The sequence below is a fragment of the Suricata suricatta genome, chromosome 15, assembly GCF_006229205.1.
Source record: "Suricata suricatta isolate VVHF042 chromosome 15, meerkat_22Aug2017_6uvM2_HiC, whole genome shotgun sequence".
Taxonomy (NCBI): Eukaryota; Metazoa; Chordata; class Mammalia; order Carnivora; family Herpestidae; genus Suricata; species Suricata suricatta.
The window spans coordinates 16514753-16538747 of record NC_043714.1 but is presented as its reverse complement, the minus strand read 5'-3'; the positions used below and the strand labels follow the sequence as shown (position 1 = coordinate 16538747).

The following is a 23995-nucleotide window of genomic DNA, read 5'->3' as shown; positions in this document are numbered from 1 at the left end:
CTACCACTTATGAAGACTGGGGTGGTGTTGGGGCACCTGGGTAGATCAGTCAGTTAAGTGTCCAACTTCGGCTCAGGTCATGATCAGTTCATGAGTTCGAGCCCCCCCATCAGGCTCTGTGCTGACAGCTCAGAGCCTAGAGACTGCTTCGGATTCTGTGTCTCCCTCTCTGTCTGCCCCTCCCCCATTTGCACTCTGTCTCTCTGTCTCAAAAATAAATATTAAAAAACATTGAGTGGCGTTATTGGGGATAATGGTCGTTTAGCCTGCTGAGCTTTCGGGGCAGACTCAGTACCATTGCCGGCCCCAGCTGCCTTCTTGTCCACTGCTTTGATGACGCCCCACAGCCACTGTCTCCTTTCCCAGAGGAGCATAGTCAGAGATCCTCTAGACACACATAGTCTTGCCAGGAACCATATCAACGATGGCAGCACCACCAGATTTCAGGAATTTAGGGCTGTCTTCCACCTTTCCCCCAAAACAACGATCGGCCTTCTTCAGCTTGGCAAACTTGCAAGCAATAGGAGTGTGACAGCCCAGCACAGGTGCATATCCAGCACTGATTTGGTGAAGGACTACTTTTTCAAAATTAAAAATAGAAAAATACCCAGTTATTGTTAAAAAAGAAAAATACAGTACAGAAGAAAGCATAAAAAAAATGCAAGGCCCTTTTTATACTCTGCCCTCCCACTGCAACTCCAGAGTTTACTGCAGTTCTTTTCTATACACTTATATGTATAGTGTATACATTTATATGTAGTTTTTTCAAAAAATGAAATTTTATTTGGACAGTAACATATTTGGAATATCCCAGAGATGTCTCCACTTTGATACATAGAGATTTCTTCCATTGGATCTCCTCTTCCATTAAAGAGTCCTTTTTAAAAAGAGAGGTGTGGGCATACTTCTGGTGCACAGCTGTTCTAAAAAGTGCAAAGATTACCAAAAAATCATCTTTATTTACATTGGTTGAACAGGAAAATTGAGAACGCAGTATGCCTAACATCAAAAAATCCCTTTGATACAAAGGAGAATTTTTAAATTCCCAATACTGTGACCTAGTTTTTGTGCACATTTAGTTTTCTGAGGAGAAGCTTTTTAGAGATCATGAGAATGTTCAAAAGAGCCAGTGACCCAAAAAATTAAAAAACCAGTGCTTTCACTTAGATTCAGTAAGACAATACATTTTTTATTCTATCGACTTATTAATTTACCCCGTAAAATATACTTACTAAAATGTACAAGCTGGGGTGCCTGGGTGGCTTAGTTGGTTGAGCATCTGACTCTTGGTTTCAGCTCAGGTCATGGCCCAGGGGTGTGGGATCGAGCCCTGCATTGGGCTGCATGCTCTGCATGGAGACTGCAGAGATCCCTCTGGCCCTCTCCCCCGTGTGCACATGCTTTCCCTCTCTCTCAAGAAAAAACGTGCAAGTTAAAAAGTGACATTTGTTTTTAATAGTTAATTTTAAACACTAAACATTCCCTTAAAGGACTTATAAATTTAGAAGTGTTGCTGTATACAGTCTCACATTTAAGTTTTTCTTTTAATGTTTGAGAAAGAGAGAGTGCAGGCTTGGGAAGGGCAGAGAGATAGGGAGAGTGAGAATCTTAAGCAGGCTATGCACTGTCAACATGGAGCCCTGGGGCTCGATCCCACAATCCATGTGGTCGTGACCTGAGCTAAAGTTGGATGGTTAACCAATTGAGCCACCTAGGCGCCCCACTTCCTTTTATGTTTTTACTTCAAAGTATATTACAGGCCATCGTGGTCAAAGAAATTACCCAATGACTGTACTAGATCTATATAATTATTATTAAAGGCCTCTTCTTTGTTATATACGTAGGAAAAATACAAAGATGAGTAAGAACAGTAATAACAATAATATGGCTTTAGATATGTGTAGCACTTGACTTTTAAAATATTTTTACATTTGATCCTTTTAGAAATTTTTTGAACTTGATTTGGTACATGTCTCCTTTTTATACGGAACAGCAAATGAAAAATCATAAGCTTGATATTTTAAATCTTAAGTTAAAATACTATTTTGATTAGCACTGTTTCTTGGGAATGCAGGCCCCTGTCTTCCTTTCATAAATCCAGGTGAGTTCGCTTCCAGCTAAAACTGTTGGGTCAGAATTCTCAGTTCCTCTGGAAACCACATGTTGGCTTCTGTATTTTGCTCTAACAAAATAAAGCTAGAATAGCAATGACAACTATCATATGTTGTCTGATACTGCGCTAGTGCTTTGCATGTATTATCCTAATAACCTACAAGGAAAGGTACTCCATTTTCAGATTGGAAAACCCTAGCTCAGGAGTGTTCATTGCTTTTCAAAGGTTCTACCTAATGCTGGAGCCAAAGTCTGGTGTTGACTTGAACGTAGAGCTTCTCTCATGACACCACACTCCTAGTTAGTCACCTCATTGACCTTTCTTGTCGCCAGTTCCGTGCATTATGGAACATCTTTCCCTAAACTCACCCCTATAAAGCTTTCCTGAGCTCCACCTACACAGAGTTTGCAGAAACCTGTCGCATGTCTGCCACCTCAATGCTCTGTTTAGATTGCATGAAGATTCATGCACCTGATTAGTTTTTCCACACAAGGAAGCATAGCATTTTTATCTATTGCTTTTGGGTGGCACCAGACCTGAGACCAGTGAGGGTCAGAAAGGAAGCTTTTCTTTTAAAGGCTATCAGCTCTTATCTGTGCATAGGTAACATTAAGTCATTTCCCCAATGTGTCTGTAATCACTGTGTTTCAGAATGTCCTTTTCATAGTGACCCTATGTAATTGTTTTCAAAAACAGCATACTAGAAACTGTTTTCATCCTTAAGCTTTGTTGTACTTAAAATGAACTTTTTATTTTATTAGGATACAATATCACAGAAATCTGTAGATATTCATGATTCTATTCAACCAAGATCTGCAGATAATAGACAGCAAGCACCTTTGGCTTCTGTCTCTACTGTGAACGAAGAAGTCAGCAAAATTAAACATACAGCAAGTGAGTTATTTCTCCTAGTAAAAATCGTATGCTTTGTTTTATGTAAGAAAGGGATGAAATGTTTGCTTCTACTTTTGTTATTAACCAATATATACTGTAATTGATTATGTGGTCACTTTGTTACTGCATTTGCTCCAAGTTGGACATTGGCTAACACCTGCAGTACCAGCTTTTTCTAAGCAAGTGCTTAATGTTTGTATTGAGCACCTCTTTTCTCCCCATATTCTTTCTGCAAAAGTAGGGCCTGACGGGCCTTTCTCTATAGTGCTTTCTGAGCAGGAGCACCCAGCTTCCTGAGAAGCCAGCCTTCTTTCCACACCAAGTCCTCCACTCAACTTCTTAGTGTTCTTCACAGTGAAGGGGAACCCCTTCTATTTTTGACAAAGTTGATCCAACTTTCTTTACTGAAGGAAATTCTAACACCAAGGAAAAGCTACCTTCTGCCTACAGGAAAACAGGACAACTATAATTGCTTTTATAAAATGAGGTAAAATCCACATAAGTAACCATTTTAAAGTGAAAAATTCAGTACATACCGAGGGTTGTGCAATCACCAACTCTACCTAGTTCCAAAATGTTTCTATCATCCCAAAAGAAAACTCTCCACCCATTAATGTTATTCCTCCTTACTCTCCCCAGCTCCTAGCAACCACTAATCTGCTTTCTCTGTAGATTTTCTATATTTCATATAAATGGAATCATGCAATATATGACCTTTTATGTCTAGCCTTTATTTAGTATAGTGTTTTTAAGGGTCACCCACACTGTAAAACTGATCAGTGATTGATACCTCTTTCTGACCAGTTGTCATTTGTTTGGATATGTATCACATTTTGTTTATCCGGTCATTTGCTGATGATTTGGGTTTGTTCTACCTTTTGGTTATCGTAATGTTGCCTTGAATGTCTGTGTACAGTATGACTTGAGAACCTGTTTTTATATGTTGGCCAGACACCTAGGAGTGGAATTTCAGGGTCATGTTATTGAGTAGTTCTATGTTTAACTTTGTAGGGAACCACTAAACCATGTTCCACAGTGGCATTCCAACTAGCAATTCCAAATTGTCCATGTCTTCACCAACACTTTTTTTTAATGACCCCTCCCCTGTTGTAGATTTGATTTGCATTTAAGGATGTTAAGCATCTTTTCATATGCTTATTGGCATTTGTATGTCTTCTGTGGAGAAATATTTATGTCCTTTGCTCATTTTTTAATTGGGTTGTCTTCTTACTGAATCGTAAGTTTGTTACACACTCTGGATATTGTACCTATATCACATACATTATTTGCAAATATTTATTTTCTCCTGTTGTATAGGTCTTACCATGTCTTTAATAACATCCAATGCACAAAGTTTTTAACTCGGATGAAATCCAATTTACCTGTTTTTTCTTGCTCATGCTTTTGGTGTCATGGGTAAGAATCCGTTGCCAGAACTAAGGTCATGAAGATTTCCCCCAAGGTTTTAAAGGTTTTATGCTTTTAGCCCTTACATTTAGGTTGTTGATCCATTTTGAGTTAATTTTTTTCCCAGGGATTTTTTTTTAAATGAATCCTAGGTTCTTACTCTTGTTCTTGGGAAGAGACAGAGCTTCTGGCTTCAGTCACTGTGTTTTGCTAACTTCTTAAAGGGGAGAGGGAGATGGGTAGTGGTGAGTGGCTCATTTTTTATTCCTATTCTTTGGAGAACAGCATGTCTCGTCCAGGAATCCATGACAGCTTTAGTGTGCACTGGACATGCCATAGGGGACAGAATAGTGAGTGGCTGTTTTCTCTCTCAGCCCCAAGACTGAATTTAAATCTGCTTAGCCCTGTAAAAAAAAGGATGTAGTCATAACACATTAGAAAGCTTTCACCTGGCTAATCTAGGGATATGCCCCGTAACTGCAGCTGTGTGCCACCCCCCACACGCTGAGCTGAGTGCCCAGGCTTGTTTCCTACTATCAGATGTCCTGTCCTCTTTCCCCTTGAAGTTCTTTAGGAAGAGTTCACCATGGAAATGTTGATTCAGAATAGGTGGAGCTAGAGGAAGAACAAATGGCCACCATGTCCCCAGGAGCCCTTTCACTTAGTGGACAAGTGGTGGTACCTCTGTTTAATGAAGAGAGACCATCTGCTGTCTGACTCTCTCCTGCTCAGAGGAAAGAATCACAACTCACACCTGAGTATGTGACCTTGTCTGAAGGGCGGCTGTCTCGGTTTTTCTGTGCATGTTAAGAAAACACCACTACCACCCCATCTAGTCTCAGCTCAGTGCCTGCTGTCCTGCATAGTGAATCTTGTTTAGCTTTGGTGAACCAGTGCGATGGTCACCTAATATAACCCTGGCAGCGTCAGTCAGCCCGTGTTAGAAAATCTGTCCAAACATGCCATGGCTAGTGAGTCTAAAGATAAGATCCATAGTCTCCAAGGACACCAGAAAGCAGGGAGAGGCCCAGCCTCACCCATTCCATCAGAGGGGAGCCTCATCTGCTGAACTATCTTCCTGCTGACAGCTCCTCCTCCCCTTGAGCAGCTGATGCCAGAACCGATGAGAACACATCTTGTCAGATATCAGCCTACTCCCGAGTCTCTGTGGGAGTTCCAGCTGTGCCGCCTGGAGTCTCCTGCTCTAAGGACTGAGTTTAGGACTTGGATGAGGGAGGTGGATGACTGACTGGTCGTCATCAGCTCTGCCTGAGGTAAAAGGACTAGGAAGAAGATACCAAAGAGACAGTTGTGGGACTTGTGGTTTCTTTGTTTTACTTTTTTGTTTGAGTGTTACATATGCCAACATTTCTGAAAACTATGTGGAAAGGAGTCTTTATTCATGACCTCAATAAGAAGAAATCTTTGCAAATTGTTTTGCTGTCCGTTAAGTCCTTAACATGAATTCGTGTCCCACAAATTGGTGCCCCCAAAGGGAATTTGTAATAAAAGCAAAAGTAGAGACTGAAGGATTGTAAGTCTGTAATGCTGAGTGATTGCCCTGAGTGATCTACAGGCCGCTCCCCTCGGCCAGTCATCTGCCCCCTGGAAAGTTCACTGGAAGAGATGCACTGGACATTCCAGGATTGAGGTTTGGCCTTGGGCCGTCCTTGGAGCCACTTGTCAGCGCTGCCACACTCTTGCAGTATCTCAGTAGTTGAATCCTATTTCCTAATCTTGTGCTTTTGCATTTGCTTAACTGGGATGGTCAGTGAAAAGGGAAGCTATGGACACGACCTTATAGGCTGTGGATTGTCAGAAACAGTCTTGTGTCTTGTTGAGCAAATTCGTCCGGCTAGAGGAATGTAGCGATGTGTCATCTCACCTATGGAGAGCATTTTGTGATCATGTACTTGGCATAACTTTTTATAGACTTCTTTGCTTATGGATCTGTTTGAAAATATAAGGTCATTTTAGCTACAGCTTCTAACCTTGGGTCCAAATAAACATGTGCTCTGGTTAACCTGCAGTATTGCCCTATTTATCAGAATTTGTGGCTGTCCCTCCTTCCTTGCTCGCAGATCTGGTTCCTGTTGTTTTCTTTTGGTACAGGTTTTTATATTAGCTGTATTGAAAGGTCAAATTTGAGTTCCAGTAAATGCTATTAGTATTTTAGCTTTTAATGCATTTGTTTCATTTTATTAAAGAATAATTTAAATCTTCTTAAATTCGTAGTGGGACCTTTTTGGACATAATTTACTAGTTTAAGTCATTGAGAATATTTTTATTTAAAAAATTAATTTTCTAAGGCTTTTCTAAAAGTTGATGAGATTTACTGAGTGGTGCTGATGTGCAAAGGCAGTATGTACTCAGTGTGATGTGTGCAAGTAACCTTCATTCATATGAATGTTTCCTTAAGCATTGTAATGTCATAGAAATTATAAAGGATTCAAAATAATTTTTGTTTGCATGTGCATTGGGGTGGGTTTCCTCACAGAATTTCCAGAACAAAAATTGTTTGCCGCCCTGTTGATTAAATGTGTTGTGCAGCTGGAACTCATCCAGACTATCGACAACATTGTGTTCTTCCCAGCCACAAGTAAGAAGGAAGATGCCGAAAACCTCGCTGCAGCCCAGGTACGGAGATGTGAGGACAACTGCTTTTATGCTGAATGGGAAGTTGGCTTTCACTGTCTGGGCCTCAGAGCAAAGGTCAAGCTAGAGATTTGATTTGGGAGCTCTTTGTCACATAAATGTCATTTTAAACCTTGGGACTAACCGATTTCCTCCAGGCAGTAAGTGTGGATAGGGCTGAGAGGAGGGTCAGGCACTGAGCCCGGGGGGGCTTCCATGGTTAGAGCTCCTGGTGATGAGGCAGCTGGTACAGAGCCCGAGAATAAGAATCCATGAGACAAGGGGAGAGCAAGAGACAGTGGTGTCTTGGAAGCCAAATGGAGAAAAAAAATTTTAAGAAGGATGTGATCATCTCTGTTAGATGCTGAGTGGGCCAAGTAATATTTCTTTTTTTTTTTAAGTAATATTTCATCTGAGAGTTACCTTCAAGCAATTTGGTGGACTTCAGTGACCTTGACATTGTGCTTAATTTTAATTGTTAATGTTGAGGACAAGAGCATTATTGAAATGGATACCAGAGAAGAAAGGAATTGCAGACAGCAAATACTGATAATTGTGTTGAATTTTGCTGTAAAGGGGTACAGAGAAATAGAACTGCTGGAGGAGGATGAAGGGGTCAGGAGAAGGCTTTGCTTTGTTTTGTCTTTAAGATTGACAATATTGCAGCATTTTAATCCTTCAGGGAAGAGAGAAAACCTAATTCACACGGTGGACAGAGGGACCGTTGGAATCTTTCTGAGTGGATGGGAGTGGCATCTAGTGACAGTCCCTGAGGGGTTAGAAGCACAGGCAGTTGGTGCATTGTGACAGGAAAGCAAGCAAAGTGTGTTGTTCTCCACATGGGAAGGTTGGTCTGTTTGCCAGTGGGAGTTTGTGGGAGGTCTGATTCTGACAGCTTCTGGTTTCTCATTGAGAGAAAAATCTTCTACCAAACGAGGCTGGGAAGAGAATTTTAGATAATTGAGGAGAGAAGTGGAAACATGAGTTAATCATCTAGAAAGTGGACTCAAGCAGTGCTGCAGGATTGCTGGCACCACCCAGAGCCCACTCCCGTCATGTTTGTTATGTGGGTTAGAGGCGGAGTAGGCAGTTTTGCCAGATAATTAGGGATTATGCAAGAAAATAATTTAGGGGCCCCTGGGTGGCTCAGTCAGTTAAGTGTCCAGCTTCAGCTCAGGTCATGATCTCACGGTTCGTGGGTTTGAGCCCCGCATCAGGCTCTGTGCTGACAGCTAGCTCAGAGCCTGGAGCCTGTTTCAGATTCTGTGTCTCCCTCTCCCTCTGACTCTCCCCTGCTTGTGCTGTCTCTGTCTCCCAAAAATAAATAAAAAACAGAAAAGAAATTAAAAAAAAAAAGATTAATTCTAACTGCAGACCCTGGGATCCAAACTGGTAAAGAGAGAAATGAGGTCCTAAGTAGGGGTGAGGAACAGTAGGGCTATAGGCTCTGGTGGGGGCACAGCGCCTGGAGTTAGGAATTAGGAGGGAATTGGAAAGATAGGAGATGGTGCATGGTGACTGGGATGCATAGGCTAATAAAGGTTCTGGAAATGTAGTCACAAAAGATGGGTCTTTTCCTATTCTATTGAGATAGAAAAGATTAAGTTCTGTGGCTTGCTCGTAAAGCTGATTCTTTGGGGAAGCACTGAGTTCTGATTTTACTAAAATTTGTGACTGTGTGTGTGTGTGTGCGCGCGTGCGTGCGTGCTGTGGTGGTTTGTTTTCCAAAGAGAGATGCCGTGGACTTTGATGTTCGTGTTGATACTCAAGACCAAGGAATGTACCGCTTTTTAACATCACAACAACTTTTTAAGCTACTGGACTGCTTATTAGAGTCACATAGATTTGCAAAAGCATTTAATTCCAACAATGAGCAGAGGACCGCTCTGTGGAAAGCAGGTAAGCTGCACAGGCGTCACATTTTAGTGTCACCATGAACACTCGTGCACCGGGGCTGCATTCTTGTCTCAGAAATCATGATTTGTGTGCTTCAGGTCTATGGCTTTCCCTGTATGAACTTTCTACCTTAACAGTATAATTAGAAGGCAGTCCGATAGCCAGAATTAATCGCCAGGTCTTTGTCTAACCTACAATAAGCAATCTATCTGCTGGGGGAGATTTATTTCCCCTTTGTTTAGTCAACTTATTTGATTTGACCGTTTTTCCATCTTGCTCACCCCGCGTGGGCCGTCCCGTGGGTACTGTCAGCGTATGGAACCTGCTGTTTAGTGGGAAAAAGTGCAGGACAGTCCTGGACATGGAATGCTGCATGTGCAATCTCATGACTCCTTCATACTTGTGCGCGAGTGGCCGCACCTCAGAATGGAAGTGGTGCATGGGGGGCGGTGCATATTTATTTTTTAATGAGCTGGAATACTTAAATAAAACTTTATAACATTGGTTTATTTTTTTATTGAAGAATAGTTCTTTGGTGCCCATTAGGTACAAAACAGTGCTGGAAGAGACAGCATATGCAGAAAAAAATCTTTACTGAACATCAAACTTTGTGAAATAGTGTTGTGTACTTTACACTTGGATATTGTATTTAAAATAAGTGTTTAATTCCTAATTAAGCTCATGGCTTTGTTCATCCTAGTTCCTTTTCAACCTGACTTTCCCCTTTATTCAACCAAAGTTGTTCTCACCCTTCAGCTGGGAGTGCTCCTGCAAAGCCACTAGGCTCTGCGTGTCCGTAGTGGTGGGCCCTTCGCACTGCCGGTGGCCTTGGGAAAGCGTCTCCTGCCGGGGGGTCTGCCCTGTTGATCAGGAGCCCTGGCGCAGGCTGCGTGGAGCCTGTCAGGGCAGTCTCATTTGAAGAGTTCCAGTTTCCCAGCCCAGATGCTTTGTGTTTCCTGCCCCCAGCTTGAAAGAGGAGGAAATTTTAAACATAGAAATCGCAGGGTCAATTCTTGCCCAAGTTGGCCTCCCTCCCAGTCCGGGGGTGTGCCTTTTCTGTGTGACTGCTGTCCCGTGGGCCACCTCAGGGGAGCTGAGGTCCTGGGCTCGGGCTGCTGTGGCTTAGGGTAGCTCTGCTTTGTAAGCAGCAGGGGCTTACACCAAACGGGCCTATGCGGGGGGCCCTTTCGCCTCTTTCTGTAAGGATGCCTTCCCAGGTTAATCCTAGAAATCTCCCTTTCCTGCAGGTTTCAAAGGCAAATCTAAACCTAACCTTCTGAAGCAGGAGACGAGCAGCCTGGCCTGTGGGCTGCGCATTCTCTTCCGGATGTACATGGACGAGAGCCGGGTTAGTGCCTGGGAGGAGGTCCAGCAAAGGCTTTTAAAGTAAGACTCTTGGTTGAGTTTCTGTCTTTGATTGACGTGGCCGAGTGGCACAGAGTAGGAAGGGACGGCTAGGCTTGTGCTGGGGGCAGCGTCCACAGCCCCGCCCTGCCGCAGGACCATGCAGATGTCGGAGTGTAAGGAAGAGACTGGGAAAATTAGATACAGTCTCCTAGATGAACGGACTTGTGCACAACTGGGGACATGAGCAACTCATGTCTGCGGCTGCCGCCGCCGCAGGTCAAAGAAAGTCTGCTCTCTTAAAAGTTAACTGATTGAGCCACCCAGGCGCCCCTCCTTAAAACTTGGTAGTTTTTAGGCTTTTTCATGCCACAGGTAACTCCATTTTTACAAACTGATTATTTGTGAAAGTGAAAACCTGCCTGCATTTAATTTAAAAAAAATATGTTTTGTTAGTGTTACTTTTTTTGCATTTGCTTTTTACTTCAAGACAACTTAAGATTCTGTCCTTTGACTTTTAAACTCCTAAGAAGGAATCACGTCATTCAGAAGGAATGCTGTCTCCTGCATGTTTTTGTGTGTTCTCAGGGAATAGATGTTCTCAGAGTCCTATTAAATACACTGTAGAATTTTAAGAGAGGACTCAATCCCTGTTTGCCCATTTTACTGATGAGACTCTTAAGGCCCAGAAGTATCTACACCTTCATGGTGAGTACAGGGAAGAGCCACCCCACCTTTCAGCCCAAGTTTCTTGATGCCAAGCTTGGACATGTGCTACACACAGGGGCTCTGAATTCAGCGAGACTTTGAGAAAAATGTGAGTTTCCTGATAAATTGCAGTGGCTTTTTATAATGTCTGGTTTTCGTCCTAATTTCAAAAGCACACATTCATGTTGACACTCTAGGTAACATAAGCAGATGGAATCTAACCAGTTCGTAATAGTAAAGGCCCTTCCCACCGTGTCACAGCAGGTGTGTAAGCACGAGTAAAATGAGTCTTTTCTGTTACAGTGTCTGCAGTGAAGCTCTAAGTTACTTCCTTACTCTGACATCAGAGAGTCATCGGGAAGCGTGGACTAACTTACTGCTTTTGTTTCTAACTAAAGTTCTAAAGATAAGTGACAATAGGGTAAGTATGAGATCTTTTCCCAGCCCAGCATTTCTAGCCTGAGCAGCACACAGTCAGGTGGGAGGCTGGGGCACTGGGCTGTAGGCCCGCTTCTCCGAGGTAGAGCAGGCAAGGCCCAGGCCGCAGCGCTGCTCTGTCCTGGGCCACCGCGGCCCTTCTACTCATTAGCCCTTCATTCTTCTTCCTCCTTTAGGACTCTGACAAGCTACTGGCTTCCACACACTGTGCAGTTTCCATCCTGACCCCTGAAGTCTCTAGTCTCTCCTTCGGCCCTATTTTGAAAACTGCTCTTCTGCCCCCTACTCCAGGCCTGTGCTCCAGGCCTCAGCCATTCCTTGGCACATTTATTGGTTCCATGTGACACAGAGCCCCTAATAGAATGGGCCATAAGCTCTTCTAAGAATTTAAAAACAGTAGAAATACAGTTCCATATTTTTAATTTAAGTATACATACATTATTTCACTCTTAAAACTTTATAGCAACTTCTAGCTCACATAAATGGAAACAGTTGCTATGATCCCTGAATAGGTTTAAAAATGCAATGAGGTGGCCTGAGATTTGGGCCATGGGACCCGGTAGAGGCCGTGGAGTGTCAGTTGGCGCCATACAGATGTTTATCCCAAGTCATGTGCTCTGTTCCACATGCATTCCCATCTGACTCTCACATGGGATCGAGCTTGGAGAAGTGACCTAAGGCATGAGCAGCCTGTGGCCAGGAGGACCCCAAAGCTCAGTCTGTCTTATTCCACTGCAGGCTTTTGTGCCACGGTCTGTCACATGCTTGCTTGTCCCTCATGGGGAGCAGGAGAGAGAGAATAGGCAGGTGACTTGTATTCAGACATTAAGGAAGTCTAGCAAAGACCATCATAGTACATCAGTTGAACCATAATTGTATAATCTTTGCCAAAAGAGTACAAATTTTAGATTTAAGTATTAGCTAGAAGTTTCCCTAACAAAGGTAGTTTCAGTAACGCATAGCTTATAAAATCTCAACTGTCATTCCCACTGGTCTTACTTTTGCTTATTATCCAGGAAAAACCATGATAAATACTAAAAGTTTGTCAAGGAAATATAATAGAAAATGTTTTTCAAAATAAGGGTAGGTTAAGTGAATGTTTATATTAAGTTAAAGTCTTTTGAGTACTTCTCTTTCGGTTCATGATCAGTATAGTCACTGCTTTACATAGATGTCTTTCCTCTGTCTGCACTGATCAGTGCAGGCCCCCCCCAAAGTGGTTTGACTCTAGAGGCATTTTGAGCTACTGTGGTTTGGAATGCAAGCACTACTAACGGAGAAACTCATTCCCCTTCCCCTCTCCCAGTTTAAAGCTCACGCATCATTCTACTATCCTCTCTTATGTGAAATTATGCAATTTGACTTGATTCCCGAACTTCGTGCTGTCCTTAGAAGATTTTTTCTGCGAATTGGAGTCGTTTTTCAGATATCACAGCCACCGGAACAGGAACCTGGAATAAACAAGCAATGATGGCAACTTGGTCTTTTTTTGTTGGTGTTTACAGCCCTCTGCTCTTTTAAAAGGACCCAGGAGCTGAGGTTTCCTACCTGAAAAATGGTTTCTCTGAATTGCAGTGTCTGAGAATTACTGGTAAAGATGCTCAGAACTGTAACTCAAACTTGGCAACGCTCCAGTCCCTATTGAGTAATCTGGTGGCTTCTGTTTGTCATGTTGGGCTCATGTTGAGCAGAAAGTTTCTTTCCACAGTGTCCGCTTGTGTTCATGTGTCCTTCCCTGTCTTTGGCAGCAGGGAGAGCCCCACATATTTTTGGCAGGTGTGGAAGTAAAACTTTACCCAAAGAACTATAGATGTAAAGATTTGAACTTCTGCAAGAAGTACACCTCAGGAGAGCTGTATTTTGAAGGATAAAATGTTTATAATTGGGGGTAGGGGGGAGAAGAAGAAATTATTGTTCATGGTAAAAGATATTTAGCAACTATGGTATTCTTATTCTGAAGATTTTTGCACACTCAGGCTGTCTGAGATACTGGTAATCATCCTTCTGTGAAAAATGTACAGAGATGCAGGTCTGTAATATAAAAATCTTAAACATTATATAGTTCTTCCTGCACTGTTTTATTTTAATTTCTTTATTTTCTTATTCATTTGCTAAATACCTATAATATTTTGTCAAATGCACTAAACATTTGGGTTGAACTCTTTTTTATTTGGGGGAGGGGGTCACTTTGGAGGTTTGACATGCCCAGAAGCTGTTGTGGCTGACACTTGTCATGATCAACAACAACAAAAAAGGTAGAAAACACACCTACTGACCTCCCTGTAATATACTTCTCTTAGGGCCTCTAAAAGATGAGCCATTAACATAGAGCTGACCCTTCGTGGACTGAAACTTGAATCACTGCAGAATGAATCTAGGTTGCTGTCACTTTCTTTTTTTCTTTTGGGTGGCGGGGCTTGATGTAGATTTTACTCTATGTACAGAATTTAATGTTGAATATGTTGAAATAACAAATTTGGCATGGTTTGGGGAAGTTAGATTTACTGGAAATGTATTCATACTGTGAATTGTGCTCTGATGGTTAAAAAAAAGGCAAGATTGTCAAGCATTCCGTATTAACAGTGGATGTAGAAAATTTTTTCAGATGGATAAAATGTATATGGTACAGATGTAAAGTTTTCTATGTAAAAAATTCTGTACAACTTTCTGTACAATATTGATTCTCATCTGGCATATTCTAATCAGGTTATAGGTCAATAAAGTTTTTGGATTATTTCATCAGTGCAATCAAAACCTGTGTAATCCACAGCCCCATGTTTCATTATTTTTCTGTTAAAAGCTGAATTTAGGAATATTCTTGGTCAGAACTGCCAATTCAGTGTTAATTCAGATATATTTCATTCCTGCTTTTGGCATTAGGATCCTGCTTTCTCAACCTTTAATATTTTGTGTATTAATAGCCCAAGCTAAGAGAAGTCCCTTTGGGGCAGTTTGCCAGGGGGCATCGTGGGTCCTAGGAGTCACTTTGAGTTGTGTGGTACAACGGCATTAAAAAAAAATAATAATAATGGAGTATCAGGATTATTTAAGGGTTGCGTTTAAAAACTGTTCATACTTCTAGATAACGTGTTCTTGAACAGTGCATTTGTAAGTGCCCCCACCACACAGCCCTGTTTAAGCCCAGCAGGATGCTAGAGTTGGGAGTCTCCCACCACCCAGGTAAGCTGGGAACAAACCTGGAACTGGTGGCTATTTTATGTTCCAGGACTCTCTCTAGAGGAGACAAAATGAAGATAGGAGAGGAAAAATCTTCACAGTAAAATAAACCAGGGTTAGGTTGTAAAATTTCACACTTGAGGTAAACCTATCTATCCGATCTTATCTGCCATTAGTTCCATCAATGGAAATGTGCGAGAAGGAGGGCCTGGGGTGCTAAAGACCAAAGAATTATTTCGCAGAATTTTAAAAGTGCCGCCTAACGGAGTGATTGATTAGAAAAACACTCATTCATCCAAGGGTCCGTGGTGGTGCAGCAAGGATCCCAGTCTGGCCTGGGCGTTCTTGTCTTCAACGTCTAAAACACCTTGTTTAGAAACCTCAATTCCAGTTAAAATAAGAAACTGACATTGGTAATAAAAATAATTTATTTCTATCAAGTAGTAGTTAAGCCATATAAATTAGTAAATATAATGCCTTCATTCACACAAAAATAGAGGCAGAAAGAGGTGGCATTTAAATAGTGTATGGCTCATGGGAGTAAAATCAGTTGCTATAAATGACATGGAAATAACTAGCACATGTGATTCATTACCCAGCAATTGAAAGTCACAACTACAACCAGTGTATTTATTAAGTGAATCATTTTGACGAGTGATAACAACGGCAAATGTACAAACAAGTCTAGATTTTGCAGTACTGTTAAAACACTGGTTTCATTCACCTTATCTTACGAGAATTTAATAATGCACATATGGTAGTTGATTCCAAGAGTTCATTACCACCTAATGTATGGCAGAATTGTGCAAAAATAATTCTCTGTAATTCTACATTATATAAATTAATAATCGTGGCCTTTTTCTGTACATCATACACATCATCATGGGAAAAATACACCTTATATACAGATGGAACTTGTGGAAGTAACGTTCAGGTAGTGACCAAAAGTAGCAACACATGTTAAAGGTTCAGATTTAACATCCCTTTCACCTTAAAAGGCACTGCTGGGTCCAGCACAGGTTTATTTCAGCCGTGGGCAGTAGACAGCCCCTTCTGCTGCTGCTCTTCCTGGCCCGGCCGCCCTGCCAGGAGCCGCTTCAGTGTTTCTGAGGTGCCTGGGCGGAGCCAGGGCTCAGTCGCTACGGAATTTGAGCCGTCATCCCCCACGTGTTTCATCAGGTCATCCGGGTCAACCAGTGAACTCTCGTCATCTACGGGAGGCAAGAGGGACGTGACTCAGGTAACGCTGGTGACGAGGTGACGTGAACACAGATGACCTGTAATTTAACCTGTTCCAGCCCCACGGTTCCCCATATTATGTTCTACACTGTACTGTCTTGTCCAGACACTTCACTTTAGAGGTCAGAACAAAAACAGTCAAGTGAATACGGTGACTCCATGGTACCGTCACCCACAGGGATTACAAAGATGGTGCCACACACTGTCAGTAGGAGCATGAAAAAATCTTACAAAACTTTAAATTTAGCAAAGTTTTAGAAATACTCTGAACCTATTAATGATGCTATAAAGAAAGGAAGTCATTTTAAGGAAAGTACCAAACGGGATGAAATTATTTATATTCCTGCACCTAATCTAAGAGGTTGGGGTCTCTACTCCATTAAAAGTAGGTCCTCAATTTAATGGTTCATTCTTTAATTGAATGTGTTCAACTTCTTCATCTGTATATTACTTACTAGATTTAATAGGAAAATCTGTCTTCCTACTCTCTGATGTCAAAAATTGTTTTAATTACATCTCCTGGTCTGTGAAGGCTCAGCCCAGCAAAGACGTGCAGTCAATTTAATGAGCAGTCAATCCACATCATACCGAAAAGCTCCTGTTTGAAAGGACAATGTTAAACTTCAGAAGCTGAAAACCTTCCGAGATTCTTCAAATGCTCTATTTTATCTCAATTACTTAAATATATTCCTGCTAAATATTAATTCTCCTTACTGATTTTAAAAGAAATTGAGTGATAGGTAATCCTTGGTACACATTAAAAGAATTGTTTTCCCACTGACCCACTTTTCAGGTATGATATGAAAAGTATGACTCCATCAATTTAGATCACTTGGACTGCTGCCGATTGTATAATTTTAAATTAACAAAGTGTTAAAGGTAAAAAATAATTGCTATTGGAAAATTACTGGATGTAGGATTACAGACTAACAGGAATTGTCCGAAAAGACCGCTCAGCTATTTGCTAAAACTAACTGCCGCCTAAGCAACCATCCTGCCTGTGCTCGGAGAAGTGCTTTAACTTGCCGCTCAGCAAAGCAGTGAGACCGTGAAGCCCTAATGAAAACACCAGCTTCTAAAAAGAAATATTAACCTGAGGCTATTTTGCTCTATGGCATCAAAAGGCAAGCAAAAAAGTAAAAAAATAAAAAAAATTGTCTGATAATTCCCCTGATAAGGGAAGTGACATGTTGACACTAACCAGCATTTTCCCTGCTAAAAGCAAAGACATGATATATTTAATAAAAACTTCATCTGTTTAGAATCCACGCCAAAAAAAAAAAAAAAATACCCTCTCTGGTAGAAAGAATCTGGTGCAAAACTGACCCTAAATCGAGGTTTTCCTGAATGGTGTCTGTGGCTCTGGTCCTTACAACTCAGGGACTTCAGAACTCCTCCCTCCACCCCCACTCCAGCCAGCAGTGAAAACGCCCATGGAAACAGGTTTCAGTTCTTACAGAATGTGCTAGATAGTCCTTTAGGCTTGGCCATTTACCTGTATTAATTGGTTTATTCTGAAGTTCATTCAGTCTTCGCAGTCGTTCTTCATTTCTCATTCTAAGCTGATCAATATTTATACTGGACACAGATTTTAAAGAGAGACCATCTAGTGGTACATCAGGATGACTGTTATCCTGCCATTAGAAAATAGAATTTCAGAAACAGTAACATAAAATGTTAACTAATCAGTGAACCGAAAAATATTCTTGCCCCTAATGTACAGTGTGATGAACAAAATAAATCTGTAGGATTTATATTCTAACTCCTGGTGTTTATTCATGCAGGCTCAGATAAAGGTATAGCATTTGTGATCATATTTAAATGCCACCAAGCTGGGATGAGTGTGGGGGGTTTTAAGACCCAAAAGGTAAAAACTGAAGTAAAAGGGGCTAAGAATCAGTTGTGTTATGGTAATGAAGACAGGGTGGTAATGGCATAAAGACAGACCTACAGATCAATGGAATACAAATGAGAGTCTAGGAGTAAACCTTTACCTTAATGGACAAAAGAGCCAACAAAATTTACTAGGGGAAAGAATATCTTTTCAGGGAATACTGGAACTGGATTGTCCACATGCAAAAAAAAAAAAAAAAAAGAAATTAGAATCCCTAAACCACACGAATTGCAAAAACTAATGCAGAGTGGATCACTGGCTTAATTTAAGAGCAAAAGCTATAGGGGCACCTGGGTAGCTCAGTTAAGCATCTGGCTCTTGGTTTTGAGCCAGCCCTACGTTGGGCTCTGTGGCAGTGCAGAGCCTGCTTGGGTTTGATCTCTCCCTCTTTGCCCCTACCCCACTCACGCTCTCTCAAAATAAATTTTTAAAAACGCAAAAACTATAGATGAAAATACAGAAGTAATTTTTATGATAACTGGGTTGGGTAATGGCTTCTTAGATATGATACCAAAAGCACAAGCAATAAAAGACTGAGAAGTTGGACCTCATCAAGAATGAAAGCTTCTATACTTCAATAGACACCATCAAGAAAGTACAAAAAAGAACCCACAAAATTAGAGAAAAAAATCTGGAAGTAAGGGACTTGTGTCGAGAATATATAAAGAACTTGCAAATCAACAACCTAATTAGAAAATGGGGAAAGGATTTACATAGATAAATTTTCAAAGAAGATATACCAATGGCTAAGCTGCTCCCGAAAATATCCTGAACATCTTAGGGAAATATAAATCAAACCCACAAGGACACATTGCTTCACACTCACTAGGATGACTGTAATAAAAGGGACAAGTGGTGGCCATGATACAGAATGCCTGGTTTCCCTTCATATACTGCTGGCAGGAGTAGAAAATGGTGTAGCCCCTTTGGAAAACAGTCTGGCAGTTCCTCAAAATGTTGACTATAGCTAACTCTATAACCCAACAATTTTATTCCTAGGTGTTTATGCAACAGAATAGAAAAACATCAAACTTTTACACATGGGGTACGTGGGTGGCTCAGTCAGGTGAGTGACTGACTCTTGGTTTAGGCTCAGGTCATGATCTCACAGTTTGTGGGTTGGAGCCCCGTGTCAGGCTCTGCTGACAGCGAGGAGCCTTCTTTGGTTTCTCTCTCCCTCTGCCCATCCCTCCCTCCTCCCTCTCAAAATAAACTTAAAAATTTTTTAAAACTTAAACACATATGTTTTAAAAGCAGTATTCCTAACAGACTAAAAAGGGAAACAACACAAATGCTCAAGTGCTGAAAAAATGAAAAAAAAAATGGAATAGCTATACTAAGAAGTACTACTCAACTATTCAACAAAAAGTAGGCAAGTACTGACATGCTGAAAATTCAAAGAAAAAAGCCAATCACAAACGACTATATCTCATTTCTGTGTGTCCAGAAAAGGCAACTCTATAGAAATAGAAAGCAGAGTAATGGTTGCTGGGGAAACAAGCTTGAGAAACTGCTGGAAGTTGTCTACTCAACAAAGTACATGACAATGTCACAAAGGCTTTCTACTAGCTACTTTGTAAAACATTTATATACATTCTATGGAAATATGGGTTGAATTTCAGTCTTCCTGTCTAATGTGACCTTGGGCAAGTTATCTGACCAAAATAGAAGATACCTATATATAGTACGTGCCTAAAAGGATAAAGCAGATCTTCCAATAAATGTTTATTAGCTGCTGCTTGTACCTTCTTGGAAATCCAAATACTCCGCAAAGGGGTAAAAGGAAGATTGGGGTGCAGAATGAACTTTCTGTGTCAAGCACTACTAGACTTGTACCCACACCAGGAGAGAGAAAAACACTACCTCCAAGAAGCAGAGGTACCAGAGTTCAGTGACCTGCCTAAGGTCAGCCAACTATTTGGTGGCAAAGCCCACATTTAGACCTTTGGCCATCTCCTTCCAGAACACGTGCTCGTTGTTTGCTGGACCACCCCTCTCACCCCTATACTGAAAAGGGAAAAAATGAAAGACACTTCATACATACAAAGTCCAGTCCTTTCACTTTGTGCCTCCTGCGCTCCCTCGCAGAAGGCAGCCGTGACTGTGGAGGGAGGGGGTCATCTTCAATGGCAGCGTATGTCTCGCCATAAGCACCTAGGAGGACCGTGCAAAAGAGAAGTCTTAAACATCCACCATTTCACATCTTTTTACTCCGAGCTAAACCAAGACTCTCTTTTAAACAGCTTTAAGGCATTATTTACATATAATAAAATTCAGCTACTATAAATGTACATAGTTCAGTAGCTTTTCTAAAATTGTGTAGTCATCACTACCACCCAGGTTTAGAACACGGCTGTCACTTCAAAAAGTTTTCTTGAGCTTGCAGACAGTCACAACTCCCACCTGCCCAGCCCTGGGTAAACACTAATCTGCTTTCGGTCTTGGGAGATTTACCTTTCCTGAGATTCCATATAAATGGAATTATACAAGGTAATATTTTATATCTTCCACTTAGCATAATGTGTTTGAGGTTCCTCTACATTGTCCCATGAGTCAATTCACTCTTATTGCTGAATACTGCTTCAGCAGATGGATACATCACATTTTATCTATGCATCTACCAGTTGGTGGATATCTGAACTGTTTCTAGTTGGTGATTATTAATGCTGCGTGAACATTTGTGTGCATGCCTTTGTGGCATGCATTTTCATTTCTTTAGGGGTATATTCCTAGAAGTTAATTTGCTGGATACTATATGGAACTTTATATTTAGCATTCTGAGTAACTGCCAAACCATTTTCAGAAGTGGTTCTACCATTTTACAATGTAAGAAGGTTCTAGTTTCCTTATATCCTCATCAACACTTGGTATTGTCAGTCTTTTTAGTTGCGATCTTTCTAGCGATCATGGTGATCACCTTATAACATGTAGAATTTTTTCTGCAACTCCTTATTTCAAAAAATAAAAAAAAAACCTGAAGGAAAGTTTTAATTATAATATAATGAATATCTAAAATAACCATTTCTTATTTTTCCACATTACTTTATTTCTGAGGGGGGAGGGTGGTGTTGCTAGTTTTTGCTGAATCAGTAAGTTGTAGGTATCATGACACTCCATCCCCACATACTTCGGCACGTGATCTCTACAATTTCACTATCACATTCAGTAAATTTAACACTGATACAATATTCTCATTTACCCCTATAAGTGATACTCAAATTTCTGATATTTAAAATGTTTTGTTCTTTAAGGCAGCAATAGCTACATTTTATTTATTGAGTTGTGGTTTTCTAAAATTCCAAAAATAAATTTTTCTGCCTTCGGGGCACCTGGGTGGCACAGACAATTGAGTGTATGACTTCAGCTCAGGTCATGATCTTGTGGTTCATGAATTCAAGCCCCATGTTGGGCTCTGTGGTGACAGTTCAGAGCCTGGAACCTGCTTCAGATTCTGTGTCCCTCCCTCCACCCTCTACTCCAACCCCACTTGCACTCTCTCTCTCTCTCAAAAATAAACATTCAAAAATTTTTAATAAAAAACCTCTGATTTCTATATATACATACCCACCACTAATTCACTTGCTTTAAAACACATTTTTTTTTTTTACAAGAGCTTTAAGTTCAGTAAAATGGAGTGGAAAATAGAGAATTCCTATATACCCCTGTCCACCACACACACACAGCTTACCTATCAACAACCTCCACCAGAACGGTATGTTTGTTGAAATCAGTGAACCTGCACTAATACATTATCACCCAACATCCAGAATTGACATTAGGCTTCACTCCTGGAGGTGTACATTCCATAGGTTTTGACCCTGCACAACAACTTCATTGCCCTAAAACTCCTCAGTGTAACACTGATCCGTTCAAGGATCCTCTGGCTTTCTGTGGTTTCATAACTCATTCCTTTTTAGCACTGAGTAATAACACTGCATTGTCTGGATGTACCACAGTATATTTATCCATAAATTTATACATTTTTATCTTATGAAAAACATCCTGTTTGCTCCCTGGTCTTGGCAATTGTTGTTAAAACTGCTGTAAGTGTCTTGGTGAGGTTTTTTTGTATGGACATAGTTTCAGCTCCTTTGGGTAAATATAAAGGAACATAAGTGCCACATTGAAAGGTAAGGAGGATGTTTGGTTTCTAAGAAACACCCAAAGTGGCTGTACCTTTTTACATTCCCATCAGCAGTGAGTGAGAGTTCCTGTGGATTTTGGCCATTCTAATAGTCGAATCTCATTGTTAATTTATATTTCCCTAAAGACTTATTTTCATATGCCTATTTGGCATCTGTAATGTGTCAATGTCTGTATCTCTCACCCATCTTTTGATTGAGTTCTTTCTTATTGTTGAGTTTCCAGAGTTCTTTGTATATTTTAGCTAACAGTCCTTTACCAGAGGAGTCTCTTGCCAAGTATTTTCTTCTAGTCTGTGGCTTGTCTTCTCTTTCTCTTGCATTTGTTTTTAATGAAGTCTAGTTTATCCAATTTCTCTCTCTCTCTCCTGGCCTGCGCCTAGTGTTGTATCTAAAAAGCCATCACTATGCCCAAGTTCTTCTAGGTTTTCTCCGCTTTTGTCTTCTCGGAGTTTTGTAATTTTGCATCTTACACTTGGGTCTGTGGCCCATTCTGAGCTGACTTCTGTGAAGGGTGTAGGGTTGTGTCTAGACTCACTTCTTTGCATGTAGACGTCCAGTTGTTCCAGCACCATTTGTTGAAAAGATCATCTTTTGTCCATTGCAACTATCTTTGCTCTTCTGTCAAAAATCAGTTGACTATACTTGTTTGGGTCTATTTCTAGACTCTACTTTGTTCAACTGATCTATTTGTAATGCTCACCAGTCCTACCCATCCTGATGCTGTAACTTTACAGTAAATCTTGAGTCAATAGTGTCAGTCCTCCTGTATATGGTTCTGGTTATTCTCGGTCTCTTGTTCCTCCATATAAACTACAGAAGCAGTTTGTTGATATCCACAAACTCTGGGATTGCACTGAATTTATAGATCAAACTGGGAAGAAATGCAATCTTAAATCATACTGAGTCTCCCAATCCATGAAATAAATATTACTATTTTATTTCATAAGCATTTTATAGTTGTTTACATAAATAAAACAAGCATAAAAAATACTAAGTATACACTCATGACTTTTTAAAACTGGAAGATCCACATGCACTTTGAAGAAACAGCACCAGTCCTTTACACACGGGGCCGGTCCCCCAGTGGTAACGTTGTACCAAACAAGAGCGACAGCCTCACACCAGGGTGCTGCACTGACCTCTCAGTGTCACCCGCAGAGCGGAAGCAGTGCAGGTTAACTGCTCACTTGTGGAAGCACATGTGGGCTGACTCCAGCCTTGGCTATTAGAAGTAAAGCTGTTATGAAAATCCATGCACAGGTTTTTGTGAGAACCATTTCTATGACTTTTAAAGTTCATTGTAGTTATAAAGTTTTGAAGATAAGAGTCATATTTGATAATTACTAAATTAGTGAAACAGAATATTCACATTTTCCCACCTTGCAAAACAAAAAGTACTGATTTTGTAAATATGGAGAAAAGTACTTAAAAGAAATATAATGTTAAATATTTAAATAACTAGATTGGTAAAATAAATATACTCACCAATAAAAGCACTATCAGACTCCAATAATGAAGTTTTCAAAAAATCATCAGAGTCCTCTCTGAGCTAAAAGAAACATCATATATTAATGACTTTTATTGGAATTGTATGGAAAAACAACAAAATTATACCAAGAGGCACATGTCTCCACACTGTCCCCCAAATTAGCAAAAAAGTTTGGCTGCTTCCTCCTACACCACATTCCAACGCTCCCCAGGTACAGGAAAGACTCTTTTTTTTTTTTTCCATAATATTTTATTGTCAAATTGTTTTCCATACAACACCCAGTGCTCTTCCCCTCAAGTGCCCTCCACCATCACCACCACCTGTCTTCCTCCCTCCCCCTTCCCCCCCAACCCTCAGTTCATTCTCAGCTTTCAATACTCTCTCAAGTTCTGCATCCCTCTCTCTCCCCAACTCTCTCTCCCTCCTCCGTTCCCCCTGGTTCTCTATTAGGTCTCTCTTGTTTTCCTGCTAGACCTATGAGTGCAAACATATGGTTTCTGTCCTCTGCCTGGCTTACTTCACTCAGCATGACACCCTCAAGGTCCATCCACTTTCCTACAAAGGGCCATATGTCATTCCCTCTCATTGCCATGTAGTACTCCATCGTGAATATATAC

General features: G+C 40.8%; 2 protein-coding genes across 9 annotated transcripts in view; one reads left to right on the top strand and one right to left on the bottom strand.

Moving 5' to 3' along the window:
- Positions 1 to 14197, top strand: part of ARFGEF1 (ADP ribosylation factor guanine nucleotide exchange factor 1) — a 153930-nt gene extending 139733 nt beyond the window's left edge. For 2 of the 4 annotated variants that reach the window (XM_029924027.1, XM_029924030.1), the window contains 6 exons: positions 2875 to 3007; positions 6912 to 7051; positions 8779 to 8947; positions 10192 to 10330; positions 11300 to 11417; positions 12741 to 14197. In XM_029924027.1, coding sequence (XP_029779887.1) covers positions 2875 to 3007; positions 6912 to 7051; positions 8779 to 8947; positions 10192 to 10330; positions 11300 to 11417; positions 12741 to 12905 — 864 coding nt within the window. In that variant the 3' untranslated portion in view covers positions 12906 to 14197. Of the gene's footprint in view, positions 1 to 2874; positions 3008 to 6911; positions 7052 to 8778; positions 8948 to 10191; positions 10331 to 11299; positions 11418 to 12740 lie in introns of those variants that run through there. The other 2 variants (XM_029924028.1, XM_029924029.1) reach the window with 2 other exon arrangements.
- Positions 14198 to 15021: 824 nt separating this feature from the next.
- CSPP1 (centrosome and spindle pole associated protein 1) overlaps positions 15022 to 23995 on the bottom strand; it is a 133199-nt gene continuing 124225 nt past the window's right edge. For 4 of the 5 annotated variants that reach the window (XM_029923133.1, XM_029923134.1, XM_029923135.1 and 1 more), the window contains 4 exons: positions 23375 to 23438; positions 19789 to 19898; positions 17346 to 17484; positions 15022 to 15822 (listed from right to left, as the gene is read on the bottom strand). In XM_029923133.1, coding sequence (XP_029778993.1) covers positions 15638 to 15822; positions 17346 to 17484; positions 19789 to 19898; positions 23375 to 23438 — 498 coding nt within the window. In that variant the 3' untranslated portion in view covers positions 15022 to 15637. Of the gene's footprint in view, positions 15823 to 17345; positions 17485 to 17844; positions 17911 to 19788; positions 19899 to 23374; positions 23439 to 23995 lie in introns of those variants that run through there. The other variant, XM_029923132.1, reaches the window with a different exon arrangement.